Source organism: Tripterygium wilfordii, chromosome 16, assembly GCF_013401445.1.
Source record: "Tripterygium wilfordii isolate XIE 37 chromosome 16, ASM1340144v1, whole genome shotgun sequence".
Lineage (NCBI taxonomy): Eukaryota > Viridiplantae > Streptophyta > Magnoliopsida > Celastrales > Celastraceae > Tripterygium > Tripterygium wilfordii.
In genome coordinates, this window is record NC_052247.1 from 4,726,491 (window position 1) to 4,742,849 (window position 16,359).

Below are 16,359 nucleotides of genomic sequence, written 5' to 3' on the forward strand. Positions count from 1 at the left end.
CAAATATCCTATTCAAAACAGAACGTCAATTAATTCAACTGCCCAATCTGCTCCTCTCTTTGTATAAAACCATAATAATATCTCAGCATTCAGAAAGCATAATTAATCATGTCATCTTCTGCATGCAGAGAGAAGAGTCCAGTACCGTTTAAGGTGGTGGTTGGTGTTTCTTTGGGTGCTGGTTGTAGTAACCAGTGCTGCATCAACCAGAGCAGGCGCTCGACCTCTGCCGGATATGAATCTGATCAGACTCCTAGTAGAATCTCGGTTGCAACGAGACCCATTACCACCTTCTGGGCCTTCTCCGTGTCATCACAAGCTAAGTCCTCATACACGCAAACACGATAATGACCTCACACCTTATACCACTGACTATGTTATATGCCCATATAGAAGGGGGAAAAAAAAGAATTTTGTAGATTTTTCTTTCTATATTTTCAAAAAAAAAAAAACTAATAAACTAAATCATAATAATATATTCTAACATATCATCCACTCATTTAGCTAGCCGACCTAAGTCTCTTAACATACCGTTCCTCATCTCCGAGATCAGTATCCGTCAAAAGATAACTCAAAAAGAGAGTATTTTCTCTCGAGTAGAGGAAAAATTCACGTCACTCAATAGATAAGACTATACGATACTACTTGCAATGGCCAACTCTCATTCAACTTGTATCTCTTCAACCTTACACGTGTACATATCCGGCACTACTCGCGGGGTATCCGATTCGTTCAAAACCCAAAAACCAATCATATAGTGTTTTGTAAATAGTTTTTTATTTTTGATTTTCAAACCCGTCACAGTTTAGGGTTGGGGATTGGTTTTTGGTGTCGGATTTAAGGTACCTAAACCGTTTCATAAAAAAGATAATTATAGTAATAATATTATAAATCATTTATATAAAGATATAATATTAGGCTCCGTTTGAAACTCCGTAGAGGATAGTATAATTTTCCTGTCCAATGTATAATTTAATCCTCGTATAAGTTGATGTATAATTTAATCCTATCTGGTGTTTGGAAATAATTTGATATTAGGTTTGTATAGTATAAGATTTGTGGTAATATGTCTGGATTATCCCCAATTAAAGTGAGAGTGAGGGTCTTTTTTATCATTTGACATGTTATTTTTTATACTAAGTGCTCCGTATAAAATAAAAACGAGTGAGATGTGTTTTAATATTATATGACTGACATCGTATAAGAACCACTTTTGTATAAAGTTATACTATTCCGGATATTTTCAAAATCATCCAAACACCAGATAAGTTCATTAAAGGATAATTTTATACTATACAGAGTTTTATCCGTTCATCCAAACTGAGCCTTAGGATACTAAATTATAACATGATAAAATATATAAATTTATAGAATCATACTAATAAAACTATAAATTACACTAATTTGAATTCTCTAAATGATATAATATTACAAGATAAATTATATTTAGTATCAGTAGCGAAATTTTTATGCATGCGGATTTGACAAGATGAGTTGAGGTTCATTGAAATGTCCAAAAATAGTCAAATTGATATATAAAACTAATAATTTATTAATTCACTATATATGGAATCAATTAAACAAATAAGGAAATTATTTCCAGGTCTCGTTTAGGTCATCCAATAAAGAAGGATAATCATTTACCCGTCAAATCGCACAAAAAATCTAGCGAAACAATAAAAGATAGAACAATATATATATATAATCAAATATATTATTCATTACTCCATCTACGGATCTACCACAGCAATATATTTATGACAACAAAATAAATGTAAGAATTTTTTTTATTTAAGGCCAATACACATTTTCACAAACTCCGAAGTCCAAACAAGCTGAAAAAATGGAGCGGAGTCCGGGCCTCCTATTCAATAAGTGGATAACGACCATAGCCAGTATTTGGATCCAGTGCGGCGGCGGCTCATCGTACACCTTCGGGATCTACTCCTCCGTTCTCAAATCCACTCAGGGATATGATCAATCAACGCTCGACGTCGTCTCCGTCTTCAAGGACATCGGCGCCAACGTCGGCGTCCTCTCTGGAGTCCTCTACTCCAACAATCGTTACGGTCCATGGGTAGTTCACTTGGCGGGGGCGATTCAATGCTTTGCGGGTTATTTCTTGATGTGGACATCGGTGGTTGGATTGATCAAGCCGCCGCCGCTGCCGTTGATGTGCGTGTTCATGCTATTGGCGGCGCACGCCCAGACGTTCTTCAATACGGCGAATGTGGTCACCGGTGTACGTAACTTCACCGATTATGGTGGAACGATTGTTGGCATCATGAAGGTAAATCTGTTTTTGAGCTTCTTCGTTACTTGAGCCGGTGTCTTCTAGATGAATATTTATTTGAAAATAAATAAATAAATAGTGATTGATTTTACTATTTTAGATGCATAAAAAGTTAAAATTGTAAGTACAATGTAACTGGACCACTTTGTGTTGCTATCAAATTTTGGAAACAGCAATCAGACCCCTGGAGTTTGGGGCGGTTGCAAAGCCACCTCGAAAGGTTTGGATTCCCTTCAAAATAACCCCTGTAAGGGTATAACGGTCTTTTTATTTCCTTGTGATTGCACCTGTGTAAGTGAACAAGAGATAGCAGACGAGGATCCGTGCAATAGTAGAAGTCATAGAAGAGTTTCCGTCTGTTTATCAAATTCAACAAATTAATTGTGTGGACCCAGATTGATAAACAGTCTGAACTATGCTGTCACCTGTCCACCCCAAGACAGAGTCCTGTATGCCGTGCTTACCAATTATTGGTTTTCTTTATCCATTAATTTCGACATCATGGATCTCCAGTATCTGTTGCAGCTGTCATTTCACAATTTCCATATTCTATTGCTTTTTTTTAAAAAAAAAAACATTGTGTATTGATTAATTAAATATCCAGCATGGTCTACACCAATCTGCTTCTTTGTGTGTGAGACATCGTATTTGATTATTGATGTAAACCCCCTTAATTAGCCACCCTTTAATAGCCTTTCAGGCTAAACAATCATACAATTTTTAACCCAGATCTGCAATTAATTCATCATTTGTTTCCTTAAAGAAAACACACTAGTTAAAATTATCAAAGACTAGATGGACTGGAAAAATAATATTTTTTGTGGAATCCCTGTGGAGTCTGTTCTTCCTTCCTTAGTTTTGGGAATGCATACTTTGCCATAGAATTGAAGGCGCGTGCTCAGCTCTACGGGGTGAATACCCTTGAATATATATATATATTTTAAACCTTTTTCTGCAGCATTTAGTAACAAATTATTATGTCATTGGATGTTGTGTAGTCTACTACATGTTAGATGTTTTTGTTAACTTGCTTAAAATGTGCAAATGTTTAGCTTAAATCTTCTGCACCTGCTTTTAAATCCATTTGCATTTTTCTTGCACTTGAAAATCACAGTGATCTTGTGATACAAGGAGTGCAGTAAACTATGAAGTTTTCCATGCATTATTCGTTCAAGATGACTCTAGTTTCATGTCATGATCATACATAGTTTTGTTCCTTGAGATATTGTCTGGACTTCTTAGGCTTGCGACAATGATGTAGTGATTTAAAGTTTGTATACTTCAGAGCCTTTGATATGTTGCTGGTTAAAATATGCCTAATTGTGTGGGTGCTCTTACTTTTCAATGGACTCTTAAAATAGTGCCATTTAACTCTTCTTTCTTGGTCAGGGCTTTCTTGGTCTGAGTGGAGCAATACTGATTCAAGTGTATGCTACATTATGTGAGGGTAATCCAAGCACCTTCATTCTGATACTTGCATTCTTGCCGACCATTCTCTCTCTCTCGCTTATGTGTTTGGTAAGAATCCATGAGACAAACACAGTTGATGACAAGAAGTACTTGAATGGTTTATCTACCTTTTCTTTGATAATTGCCGGATATCTCATGATCATTATAATATTAGACAATGTCTTCACTTTGCCTCTACTGGTACGAACTGTTACATTCGTACTACTGCTGCTGTTACTTTCGTTGCCTCTTGTAATTGCTGTCAAAGCCCAGAAGGACTACGCGATGAGATTCCAACAAGAATTTTCCATTGAGACGACTCCACTACTGAATAAAACAGGTCATCCAACTGCCACTTTTGGCGATGAAAGAGTACCGTTGAATGAAGACGAAATGAATCTGTGGCAAGCCGTCTGTACAGGAAACTTCTGGTTGTTGTTTGTTTCAATGCTATGTGGAATGGGCTCTGGACTGGCGACGATAAATAACATGAGCCAGATAGGAGAATCTCTGCATTACACAACAACAGAAATCAATTCGTTGATTTCTTTGTGGAGTATATGGAATTTTCTGGGCCGTTTTGGAGCAGGGTATGTGTCTGATGTCTTTTTACATAAAAAAGGCTGTGCAAGACCATTGTTCATTGCTATTACTCTAGCAACCATGACCGTCGGCCATATAGTTATCGCATCTGGTTTCTCTAAAAATTTATACATTGGATCAGTTGTCGTGGGTATTTGTTATGGTTCACAGTGGTCGTTGATGCCTACCATAACTAGTGAGATATTTGGTGTGAGGAATATGGGTACTATTTTTAACACTATAGCTATTGCAAGCCCCATTGGATCGTATATATTTTCTGTAAGAGTCATTGGATATATCTATGACAAAGTAGCGACCGGTGAACATGACTCTTGCTTTGGTACTCACTGCTTCATGGTGTCTTTTCTGATCATGGCATCTGTTGCGTTTTTCGGATGTCTTGTTGCCCTAGCATTGTTCTTTCGGACGAGGAGATTCTATGAGCGGATTGTCCAGAGAAGGTTGCGGCGTATGTAGATTTCGTGTGAGGTGCATACAGCAGTGTGTATTTGTGTCTTGGCAGAAAATTACAGAATATAGCATTTGTGGACAAGAGAACCAATTTCATTGTGCAGTGAGCCCTCTTGCTAACACTTTAGCAGGAAAAAAGGATGGAAACGGATACTCAATTTAAAATAAATAAGCAGAATTACATACTCGATCTCATGGATACATATAAAATTCTGTGGATTGATGCTTTAGATTGAGATGGATGATTCTTACACATTTTTCTGATTATTGAAATGGCAAAAATTCAAGAATGGCTATTCTCCAAAATCAGGGCCCTTGATTAAGTATTCAGCTAAAGTCCCACCATTTGATGGTTGTGAAAGCTTTATTAAGCACAAGCTTAAGTACTTCCCATTATATTTCTCCCTATATTGTGAACTAACATTCAATCATATAAGGCACAGATTAAATGAGCCTCCTTTATCATATCCTCTTTGAACCAAGTAGAAAGATCTCATAGCAGATAAAAGTCATAAATAAAATTTATTAAAAGAAGGTTTTACATTACAACCTCACACTAGCAATGATTTCTGAAAGAACAACCGTAGCAGTAGTCATACAAAACCAAATATCCATAAATGTAAATAAGTACACATGGCATGACACATAAGCCTAGTGAGATGACAGTTTTTTGAATTTCAAAAAAATTAAACCTAGACTAAAAGAGGTGCCCAACCTAGTTGAGACTCTCACTTTCTCTTTCTCTCACTCTCTCTTTCGTCTTTCACAAACCCATTTGAGAGTGTTGGGTGAGAAGATAAGCGAAGCTAATACTCATTTTATCAGACAGAAGGTTGTATGGACGACGAGGGTCAACCAATATTCCATTCCTTGAGGCAATTCGACCGGTTTCCGATCATAGAGGGTATGGAATCCATGGATCTGTGTTTATGTAATGATTTTGTGGTTTTTAGATTTGTGTTTTATGAGAAAAAATGAGGAGACTAGATCTACCCTATTATTTGCTGGAAAAAAATTATCCAAATGATGTTGCAAGTAAAAGTGGTATTTGATGTGAGGTTTGACATTGTTCGAAGTTGTGCAGATGATTAACAAATAGTAGATTAGCTAGTTTGTCTGGTTTGATGTGTTTTGTGCTAATAGTGTATGATGGTACAATAGAACTGTAAATGTTTGCAATTACACTGCTACTAGTTGTAATTACATTGAGGTTGGTGCTAATTACACTCTTTATTATACTTCTAATAATATGTCTATTACATTATTTCAATTCGTAATTACACTTCATCCAATCTGAAAGATTACAAAAGAACATTGCATAATTACAATATTTCAATGCGTAATTACACATTGATAATTCCTAATTACATTATTGGGGTCATACTTACACAGTTCACATTATATTGCTCTAACGACACTACTGTTAGATGGTGATGAGAAAGCCGTGGAGAAGCACTAGTGGGGGTTGGTTGCGGTCTTGAAGATTTATAAAGGTGAAACCTTTTAAAGCAAGGGAAGAGGACGCCTTCAGCTACTGTGCCTGCTGCATGGGGTCTTCCATGTTGTGGGTTTGTTTGTTTGGGGTCTTTCATGTTGTGGCTTTGGTGTTTGGGGTCTTTCATGTTATGAGTTTTTTTTATCTTTGGTGCCTGTGTTATTTTTTCCTTAGAGCAGGTTGGGGTGCTCTCCTCTTTCCTTGGACGTTCAAAGCTATATTCGAAGTGAATAATTACATTATTCCAATGCATAATTACACATTGATAATTTGTAATTACAAAACAACAGTGAATAATTGCATTATTCCAATGCGCAATTACACATTGATAATTTATAATTACATTATATTATTGTGGTTTAATTACATAGTTCACAATATATTGCTCTAATATCATAAATAAAAATTGTCTTCTCAAAATTATATAACAATCTATTGAATCATTAAAAAGACTGAGTTCAAAACATAAAAATATCCATGTGAATCCAATTTGTCTTCTGTTTTGATATCCTTGGCAATATATATAATTACATTGTTTGCAGTCCAATTATACTAGAGAAATTTATAATTACACATTATACTGTATTAATTATATCTCATAGACAGTCTGGATGATTACAAAACAACAGGAGATAATTACATTATTTCAATTCCGAGTTATAGATTCATAATTTCTAATTACATTACACATTGATTTAGGCATTATCACGACTCTCATGGATGAGAGAAAAGAAAGTAAATATGAGTTGAAGATAAGTATGAGAGAGAAAAAGGTAAATCTGAAAAATAGGAGAGAGAACCATGAAAAGAGAGTCCAATACATACTTACGTGGATATAATGCAATTTCTTAACCAACTAAATATCTATGTGGCAAGTGTATGTACACTTATGGACGGGAAGTCTAGGGACGTTTAGTGTTTTCGAATACAATTAATCCTCTAAGTGTTAGAAAACCAAGTCCAAACGCATGAATAAATATTGTTCGTTTTGGACCACAAACTCGCAGGGATTTGTTCTCTTAGGCTCTCCGTAGTACTACATATTCAGCAGCAATGTCTCAATATGGATGTTACTCAAACATACACTAGTAACATGGAACCTAGGCAACAACATACTATGAGCAATTAAAGGCGAAAATTTACAAATATATAGGTTTGTAAACCTAATTATACTATCTTGGGTATTTTTTTTCTATATAACTACTCATTGTCATGTAATTTCCAGAAGTATTCAATAAGATCCAACATTAATTGAGAGTGAGCTTCAGTGTTTCACTATTTTAATTAAAATTGACAAAATATAGACATGCTTAATTTAATGGGCCTAAAATTGATAATTTAACTAAATGGGTTTGGCCCAAAAAAATAGCACCCCATTTTAGCACCTTGGGTTGGAACCAATAAATTATACTACTCTACTTTTACACTATCCAAGATGCTAAAATAGAGTTTTAACACTCCATTTTAAAACTTTGGCTTGGAATTGTTCTAAACTGAAGTATTAAAAAAATGAAACTAAAAAAAATAAAGTAGTGTTAGGGAGCCCAACCTATTTTAAGTCTTCGTGGCAAGCTGACTTAACAAATGATTGGACAAATTTGAAAAGAAACAATTTTCAACGCGTTTCATGGTTTTCAAAGCATTATTGCTTAACTAAAATATATTTTAATTGAAATCCATTTTTTTTGTCTTATGAATTCCATTGTTTTAACTTAAATTCGTTGTTTTATAACTATGGAATGACATATTAAAATCAATAGAATAACTAATCCATTGGTTTATATCAATGGAATAACCAAAGATCTGGCATAAAATTCAATGAAATGACATATTAAATCAATGAAATACCAAATCCATTGGTTTATATCGATAGAATAATCATAGGACTGACAAAAAAATCAATGAAATGTCATTATTAAAATCAATGGAATAACTAAATCATTGATTTTTACTTAAAATTCATTGTGATTTATTTGAATTATATTGTTTATTCGTTTAATTACATTATTTTTTTGGTTAAATATGAACATTAAGAAATTCATAGGTTTATTCATTCAACGACCTTAGGGCCGTTGTTATCCAACTCATCAACGACCTCATTATCACCTATCACAATGTCTTCATTATTATTCACCATATCGTAATTGAAATCCATGAGAAAATATCATATATATCAACACTCAAAATCAATGTAATGAAATTAAAAATAAAGGAAAACTAAATAGTTGTTTTAAAGTAATGGAATCCATAACCAAATGTCAGACTCCAAAATCAATGGAATGATGATATTAAAATCAATAGAATAACTCAATCATTGTTTTAAATCATTGAAATAACATGAGGTTTGACACAAAAGTTAATGAAATGACAATATTAAAATCAATGGAATAACTACATCATTGTTTTAAATCAATAGAATAACTAGATGTCTGACACCAAAATTAAAGGAACGATAATATTAAATAAAGAAATAACTAAAGTATTATTTTAAATCAATGGAATAGTTAGAGGTCTTGAAATTAAAATCAATGAAATGACGCTAAAAAACAAAGGAATAATTGAAGCATTGATTTAAATGAATTGAATAATGATCTGTCTGATATTAAATCAAGGGGATGACATCAAAATCAATAGAATAACAAACGATTTGACACCAAAAATAATGAATTATGTATAGTACTTTCAAACCATGGATTATGGATTAAATTCCTCTATATATCCAAAACATAAAGGCAAAATAAAAAATATACTAGTTAATTGGTCCAAAACTAGGTTATAATGATGTAAACAAGTTTTCACTTTTCGACGATTATTCCAGCCGTTCAAGGGCTAAAACCTATAGAGCTCATCAAGGCAAGTTAAATGATGGTGGTGGTTTACGGAAGGGTGGCCTACGATGGCCGGAACAAGCTCCAAAAGTTTCGGTTGGTTATGACTTTAATCGAGATTCCGACGAAGTAGGTGATTGTTGGAGACAAACGAAAGCTGAGGATGAGTCACGACACTCCGACTCTTCAGTTTGAAGGGTCAACCGCTCTGATCGACGGCCAGACGATCGACCTTCGATTCTGATAGTGATAGGGTGCGGGGAAGAGAGAGGAATAGGGGAGAGATAAAAAGAGAGAGTACGAGTGGAGGGGAAGGTAAATATAAGATAGGCCATGCCACATAGGTGCCAACTTGGCTGCTGACATGGACATGTCACAAAGACGTCCACGTCATGTAGACTTGAGATGGGTTGGGCTAATAAAAAAATGTGTTTGGGCTCTAGCATTTTCCAAAAAAATATATTCTCCACCGTACTCTATCGAAATTACGAAACTGTCTTCCATGTTTTTTCTCCTCGCTCTAAAAATAAACCAATTTCACTCTATCGAATAGGCACTCTTATCACTGTACACATTTATACATTTGTTGGGGGTGATTTCAGATGCGATAGAGAGCTACTCTTGATCCCTTCATCAGATCTGAGGTAAAATCGTCTTCAATTTTTGCCGTTAAATCTAGTTTCCCTCAAAACCATCGGATCTCCTAGATCTGTTATCGATTGACCTCGTGTGATTTTAAATTCTCAGTGTGTTTGGTCACCGAGAAAATTCAATTATGTATGACGGACGATTTCAGTTAACAGTTATCGAATTTTGGCGCTCTGAATTTAATCATTCTTGTTCTGATTTGATCTAGTGTCTGAGAGGGCTTCTCTGTTTGTATGCGGTTGTTGATAGATTTGAAGAGTTTTGTTTGATTGGAGAAAATGTTGACAAAGTTTGAGACGAAAAGTAACAGAGTGAAGGGACTGAGTTTCCACAGCAAGAGGCCATGGATCTTGGCAAGTCTTCACAGCGGCGTGGTCCAGCTATGGGACTATCGAATGGGGACTCTGATAGACAGGTTTGAGGAACATGATGGGCCAGTTCGTGGCGTTCATTTCCACAAATCTCAGCCGCTGTTTGTGTCTGGAGGTACGATCCGTTTTTTTTTTCCCCTTTCGTTTTAGCTTCTCATGCTCGTATTGCTTGCTTTATGCACGATGTTGTCGTTCTCGTCAGCATTGTTGATGATTATTTTGATTGATCTGTGGTTTGTGGTTTATGATTGTGCTTGTTCCAATGACAATTTTATGGAACGATATCATGAATATGCTTGTTTTGGCTGGTTGATCGTTGATTTCTGTAGATCTTGGCTTCTAAGCTCTGTTTACGTTTCAAGGATTCTCTCAATGAATGAGAAGGGGAAATGTGATTTCAGTATTTGTGATTGTTTTATATTCATGTAGTAGATTGGATCAGCTCAGTGGAGACCAAATGATTGGAATATACATATCATGTCAAGGCTCTTAGTTTTAATGTTCTAGTTTATTATACATTTAGGAAACAGGATTTGATTTCACTCAGTTACCTTCCACAGACTGTTGCATCATTCGAGTTAGTGCGTTGTCCTAGGCATCATTTTGAAATAGAATCTATATTTATCGAGTTTATGTGTACAATATTTTAGTTTTTTTGTCATGGAACCTTTATATCTGAGTTGCTGAATGGGTGGTTAACTATATTTTCTTCTCCTTGTTTTTTCTCTGTTATCCATTTTGAAAGCCTTCTGTGTGGATAGAAGGGGGGGACCCCTTTTCTATCCCTTTAACATCTAGTTTTGATGAGGACATGATTTTAATAAGATATCTGGTATTACAATCAAGGGCTTGTAGCCTCGAGAGTCGAGAATAGCTGGTGCTGTCAATTTCAGTCGAAAAATGAGTGGTTCTTTTGTTGAAAATTCGCACAATGCTCCAAACTTTGTTTCTTTGAGTTATCTAATTTCTCACTTCTGAAAGGATTTTAGGATTGTAAATGTTGTTGAAATGGAACATCATGTTTGCTTTTTGGTGTTGCGAAGAAGGTGTTTATTCGTTAATGCACCGTAAGCTTTCTGGCTTTTGCAGGAGATGATTACAAGATCAAAGTTTGGAACTATAAGATGCATCGGTGCCTGTTTACACTTCTTGGACACCTTGATTACATTCGCACTGTGCAGTTTCATCACGAGTATCCATGGATTGTGAGTGCCAGTGACGATCAGACTATTCGCATATGGAACTGGCAGTCACGCACTTGCATTTCTGTATTGACGGGCCACAATCATTATGTTATGTGTGCCTCATTCCACCCCAAAGAAGACCTTGTTGTATCAGCCTCTCTTGATCAGACTGTACGTGTTTGGGATATTGGTGCCCTGAGGAAAAAGACTGTCTCCCCTGCAGATGACATCCTACGGTTGAGTCAGATGAACACAGATCTGTTTGGCAGTGTGGATGCTGTTGTTAAATATGTCTTGGAAGGTCATGACCGGGGAGTCAACTGGGCTGCTTTCCATCCTACTCTGCCTCTGATTGTCTCAGGCGCAGATGACCGCCAAGTGAAGTTGTGGCGCATGAACGGTAATTACATTTGAAAGTCTGCGTTTTTTAATTTATTGTTTCATTTTTTTGTTCTCAATGGCATTATCTATTGAAATTTACTTGGTCAGAAATTAGAACATGATTGTTGTGTTTGTCTATAATATTCATTCTCCTGCTCTGTGATGGAAACAAAAGTTTAGTATTGCCTCAAAATTGGTATACTGAAAATCATTAGAAACCTTTTTGTGTGTGGATTCTGGCATTCTGCATCAGGTGATGCAAATATCCTAGAATTATGGTTTATTTTGAACTTTATAAGTCTTTTTTGGCTGAATTTGAGTCTTCTTTTTATATTTCCTTACTTTACGTATTTGTTAGGTCTTAATCTTTTATTATGATATTATCAAGGATAGATCTTGTCAACGTCAGTCTGATTGGTATTTTTCAAAAGTTGGTATATTTATTAGAAGGAAAGTTTTGATATAATTGGGGACCGAGGAGTCTCTAATCTAATATAAATAGACTCTTCTGACTCCATAGAATCTAATTATCTCGTCCTTTCCTTAATTTTATAATTTATATGTTCCTGCATCATTAGGATTCTTGTAACTTTTGGCCCTACTTGGCAAATATTCAGCTGGAAAACCAAACCCCCTTTTGTCTTTGTTCTAAAGTTCTGGAACTGAAGTGAATATGCATGTTCTTTTTCAGACACAAAGGCTTGGGAAGTGGACACCTTGAGGGGGCACATGAATAATGTTTCATGTGTTATGTTCCATGCCAAACAGGACATCATTGTTTCCAATTCAGAGGACAGAAGTATCCGTGTGTGGGATGCCACTAAGCGAACTGGTGTTCAGACTTTCCGACGAGAGCATGACCGATTTTGGATTCTTTCGTGTCACCCTGAGATGAATCTCCTAGCTGCTGGACATGACAGTGGAATGATTGTTTTTAAGTTAGAGAGAGAAAGACCTGCCTTTGCAGTAAGTGGTGACTCTTTGTTCTACACCAAAGACCGGTTTTTGAGGTTCTTTGAGTTTTCAACTCAAAGAGACACACAAGTTATTCCAATCAGACGGCCTGGGTCAACTACCTTGAACCAAAGCCCAAGGACCCTTTCTTACAGTCCTACTGAAAATGCTGTTCTTCTATACTCAGATGTGGATGGTGGATCCTATGAGTTATATGTCATCCCTAGAGACAACATTGGTAGGGGTGATAACATGCAAGAGGCAAAGAGAGGTATTGGGGGATCACCTGTATTTATTGCTCGGAATAGGTTTGCCGTGCTTGACAAAATTGGCAACAAAGTTATAGTGAAGAACCTGAAAAATGAGGCTGTTAAAAATGTTGAACTCAAATTTCCTGCAGATGCAATATTCTATGCTGGGACAGGTAATGTGTTGTGTAGGGCAGAGGATAGGGTGCAAATTTTTGATCTCCAGCAGAGGGCAGTTCTTGGTGAACTTCAAACACCTTTTATCAAGTATGTTGTTTGGTCTAATGATATGGAGAGTGTTGCCTTGCTCAGCAAACATGCCATCGTCATTGCTAGCAAGAAGCTTGTGCACCAATGCACTCTTCATGAGACAATCCGTGTAAAGAGTGGAGCATGGGATGATAATGGTGTTTTCATTTATACAACTCTTAATCATGTTAAATACTGTCTCCCAAATGGGGATAGTGGGATAATCAGAACCCTCGATGTCCCAATATACATTACAAAGGTTTTTGAAAACACTCTCTTTTGCTTGGATCGTGATGGGAAGAATAGGTCAATAGTTATTGATGCAACTGAATATATGTTCAAGCTGTCTCTGTTGAGGAAGAGGTATGATCATGTTATGAGCATGATTAGGAACTCACAGCTTTGTGGACAGGCAATGATTGCTTATCTGCAACAGAAGGGATTTCCTGAAGTAGCTCTCCATTTTGTTAAGGATGAGAAAACTCGTTTCAATTTGGCACTGGAGAGTGGAAACATTCAAATTGCTGTTGCATCAGCGAAGGAGATCGATGAGAAAGATCACTGGTATAAATTGGGGGTGGAAGCACTTCGCCAAGGCAATGCAGGTATTGTGGAGTATGCCTATCAGAGGACAAAGAATTTTGAGAGATTGTCTTTCCTTTATCTCATAACTGGTAATATGGAGAAGTTGTCGAAGATGCTGAAAATTGCAGAAGTGAAGAATGATGTCATGGGCCAGTTTCATAATGCCCTGTATTTGGGTGATGTCCAGGAACGTGTCAAGATCTTGGAGAATGTGGGTCACTTACCTCTTGCTTATATCACAGCTAAAACCCATGGGCTACAAGATGCGGCTGAACGATTAGCTGCTGAGTTAGGAGATAATATTCCATCTCTACAAGAGGGTAAGGTACCCTCCCTTTTGATGCCCCCGACTCCAATCATGTGTGCTGGTGATTGGCCTCTTCTGAGGGTCATGAAAGGCATCTTTGAAGGTGGGCTGGATAATGTTGGCAGGGGTGCTGCAGAGGAGGAGGAGGATGCTGATGGTGCTTGGGGTGAGGATCTGGGTATGGTGGATGCTGATGGCCTAGAAAATGAGGATGTTACAGCAGTTTTGGAGGATGGGGAAGAAGCAGAAGACAACGAAGAAGAGGGAGGGTGGGAACTTGAAGATTTGGAACTTCCCCCTGAGGCAGACACGCCTAGGGCTTCCGTCAATGCTCGTTCTTCTGTGTTTGTGGCACCGACTCCTGGCATGCCTGTTAGCCAGATTTGGATCCAGAGATCTTCACTCGCTGCTGAACATGCTGCAGCTGGCAATTTTGACACTGCAATGCGGCTGCTCAGCATGCAACTTGGAATAAGAAACTTTGCTCCATTGAAATCCATGTTTCTTGATCTTCACGCTGGAAGCCATTCCTATGTACGTGCTTTTTCATTAGCTCCAGTTGTATCACTCGCAGTTGAACGAGGATGGAATGAGTCTGCTAGCCCTAATGTGAGGGGGCCACCAGCACTTGTGTTCAATTTCTCTCAGTTGGAAGAGAAACTTAAGTTGGGCTATAAGGCAACTACTACTGGGAAATTCACTGAGGCTCTTCGTGTCTTCATTAGCATTCTTCATACCATTCCTCTGATTGTTGTCGAGTCTAGGAGGGAAGTTGATGAAGTCAAGGAGCTGATTATTATAGTCAAAGAATATGTTTTAGGATTGAAAATGGAACTAAAGAGGAGGGAATTAAAAGATAATCCTATACGTCAGCAGGAACTTGCAGCCTATTTCACCCACTGCAACCTGCAGATGCCTCACTTGCGCCTTGCTTTGCAAAATGCAATGACTGTGTGCTACAAGGCAAAGAACCTCGCTACTGCTGCTAATTTTGCCCGCCGGCTACTAGAGACGAACCCCCCAAATGAGACCCAAGCAAGGACAGCAAGGCAGGTGCTGCAGGCTGCTGAGAGGAATATGACTGATGCATCTGAGCTCAACTACGATTTTAGAAACCCATTTGTCACTTGTGGGGCAACTTATGTGCCAATTTACCGTGGACAGAAGGATGTTTCCTGCCCTTATTGTAGTTCTCGGTTTGTTCTGGGCCAGGAAGGGCAGCTCTGTACCGTGTGTGATCTTTCAGTGGTTGGGGCAGATGCTTCAGGATTGCTCTGTTCTTCTTCCCAGATACGATGATCTGGCTCTTAGCCCGGAGCAATTTTGATAAGATTTTAGATCTCCCTTTTGGCGGGAAGAGCAGTCACGTTGCAGCATAAAGGTAAGATACTGAAGAAGAGTTTATTTTCTTTTTGCATTGTTTGTGCTTTCCTTTAAATGACTTCTTTTCATTATTATTTGTTAGTATGCTATGCTTTTATGTGACAAACAATTTGGGAATTTGGAGTTAGGCTCTTCTTGCTCGTTGTTCATAGACAAGAATGGCCGAACCACTTGTTAAACTAGTTGAACATTATAGACGGGAAGAAATCACATGTCAATGTACGGAGATGTCACTTTGCAAATTTTCTTATTTCATGGACGAGTTGGGTCTATATTGGTTGGAGGTGAATGTAATACCGTGCTATTATTTACACTGCCAGTTTAAATAATTGAAATTTTGAAATTTTGCAGATGTTCAGTTTGTTTCCTCAATTTTGTTTTCCTTGTTCTGATTTGCTTATATCAGAACATGATTTTGTTGCCAAGTGTGATATGGATGTATGTTTATGTATTATTCTTATACCTTTTTTGTCTTGCAACAGAATTGTATTTGAATAGATCGATGACCTTATGCGAGAGCTGTGTAAGTCTGCATCCAAGATAGTTTTAAGAGTATTTAATTGTTGATGGTTTTAGCTTACATTATCATGAATTGCATTTCTCAATCCTTTTTTGAAAAGTATACTTGCGCTTCTGGGGCTCGTTGCAACCTGTTTTTTTTGAAAATGACGATTACTAAACCTGTTTCCAGTGTTACTGGATGGTTGAAACCTTGGGGTTTACTTCTGTAACTGGTTCTCTGTCTTGTTTGGCTCCATTGGGAATGACATTGATTTGGCTGTCAAATTCGTTGCTTGAGTAGTTCACTAAAATATAGCTGAGGCACTTAAAGTTATTAAATCTTCGAGTTATAACTAGATAATGAAAGGACATTATTCTGAAATTACTTCAATTTAGGCTGTTGTGAGTGAGTATTAATTGAAGTGATAAG

At 37.0% G+C, this 16,359-nt stretch overlaps 2 protein-coding genes across 5 annotated transcripts; both read left to right on the forward strand.

The window, feature by feature from the left end:
• The first annotated feature begins 1,709 nt into the window (after nucleotides 1-1,709).
• On the forward strand, nucleotides 1,710-5,046 carry LOC119980327 (protein NUCLEAR FUSION DEFECTIVE 4-like). Its single transcript, XM_038822991.1, has 2 exons — nucleotides 1,710-2,290; nucleotides 3,683-5,046. The coding sequence occupies exons 1-2, from the start codon at nucleotides 1,844-1,846 to the stop codon at nucleotides 4,799-4,801; spliced, it is 1,566 nt and encodes a 521-aa protein (XP_038678919.1). The 5' UTR covers nucleotides 1,710-1,843; the 3' UTR covers nucleotides 4,802-5,046.
• A 4,557-nt stretch (nucleotides 5,047-9,603) lies between these two features.
• On the forward strand, nucleotides 9,604-16,087 carry LOC119980267 (coatomer subunit alpha-1-like). Of its 4 annotated transcripts, none has more exons than XR_005463836.1 (5): nucleotides 9,604-9,762; nucleotides 10,016-10,252; nucleotides 11,227-11,721; nucleotides 12,394-15,426; nucleotides 15,911-16,087. XR_005463836.1 is itself a non-coding variant. In XM_038822899.1 (4 exons), exons 2-4 carry the CDS (start codon nucleotides 10,045-10,047, stop codon nucleotides 15,342-15,344), a joined length of 3,654 nt encoding a protein of 1,217 aa, XP_038678827.1. In that variant the 5' UTR covers nucleotides 9,604-9,762; nucleotides 10,016-10,044; the 3' UTR covers nucleotides 15,345-15,780. The 4 variants fall into 4 exon arrangements, 2 of the variants coding, with proteins under 2 accessions (XP_038678827.1, XP_038678829.1); XR_005463837.1 differs by lacking the exon at nucleotides 15,911-16,087 and adding an exon at nucleotides 15,511-15,780; XM_038822899.1 differs by lacking the exon at nucleotides 15,911-16,087 and having other exon boundaries at nucleotides 12,394-15,780.
• The last annotated feature ends 272 nt before the right edge of the window (nucleotides 16,088-16,359 follow it).

What these genes read in the sequence shown, in the direction of transcription:
- LOC119980327 (XM_038822991.1), top strand. Translation starts at nt 1,844, where the DNA reads ATGGAGCGGAGTCCGGGCCTCCTATTCAATAAGTGGATAACGACCATA. An exon ending in CGATTGTTGGCATCATGAAG is followed by an intron (nt 2,291 to 3,682) that starts GTAAATCTGTTT and finishes TTTCTTGGTCAG; the next exon opens with GGCTTTCTTGGTCTGAGTGG.
- LOC119980267 (XM_038822899.1), top strand. Translation starts at nt 10,045, where the DNA reads ATGTTGACAAAGTTTGAGACGAAAAGTAACAGAGTGAAGGGACTGAGT. An exon ending in GCCGCTGTTTGTGTCTGGAG is followed by an intron (nt 10,253 to 11,226) that starts GTACGATCCGTT and finishes TGGCTTTTGCAG; the next exon opens with GAGATGATTACAAGATCAAA. An exon ending in GAAGTTGTGGCGCATGAACG is followed by an intron (nt 11,722 to 12,393) that starts GTAATTACATTT and finishes GTTCTTTTTCAG; the next exon opens with ACACAAAGGCTTGGGAAGTG.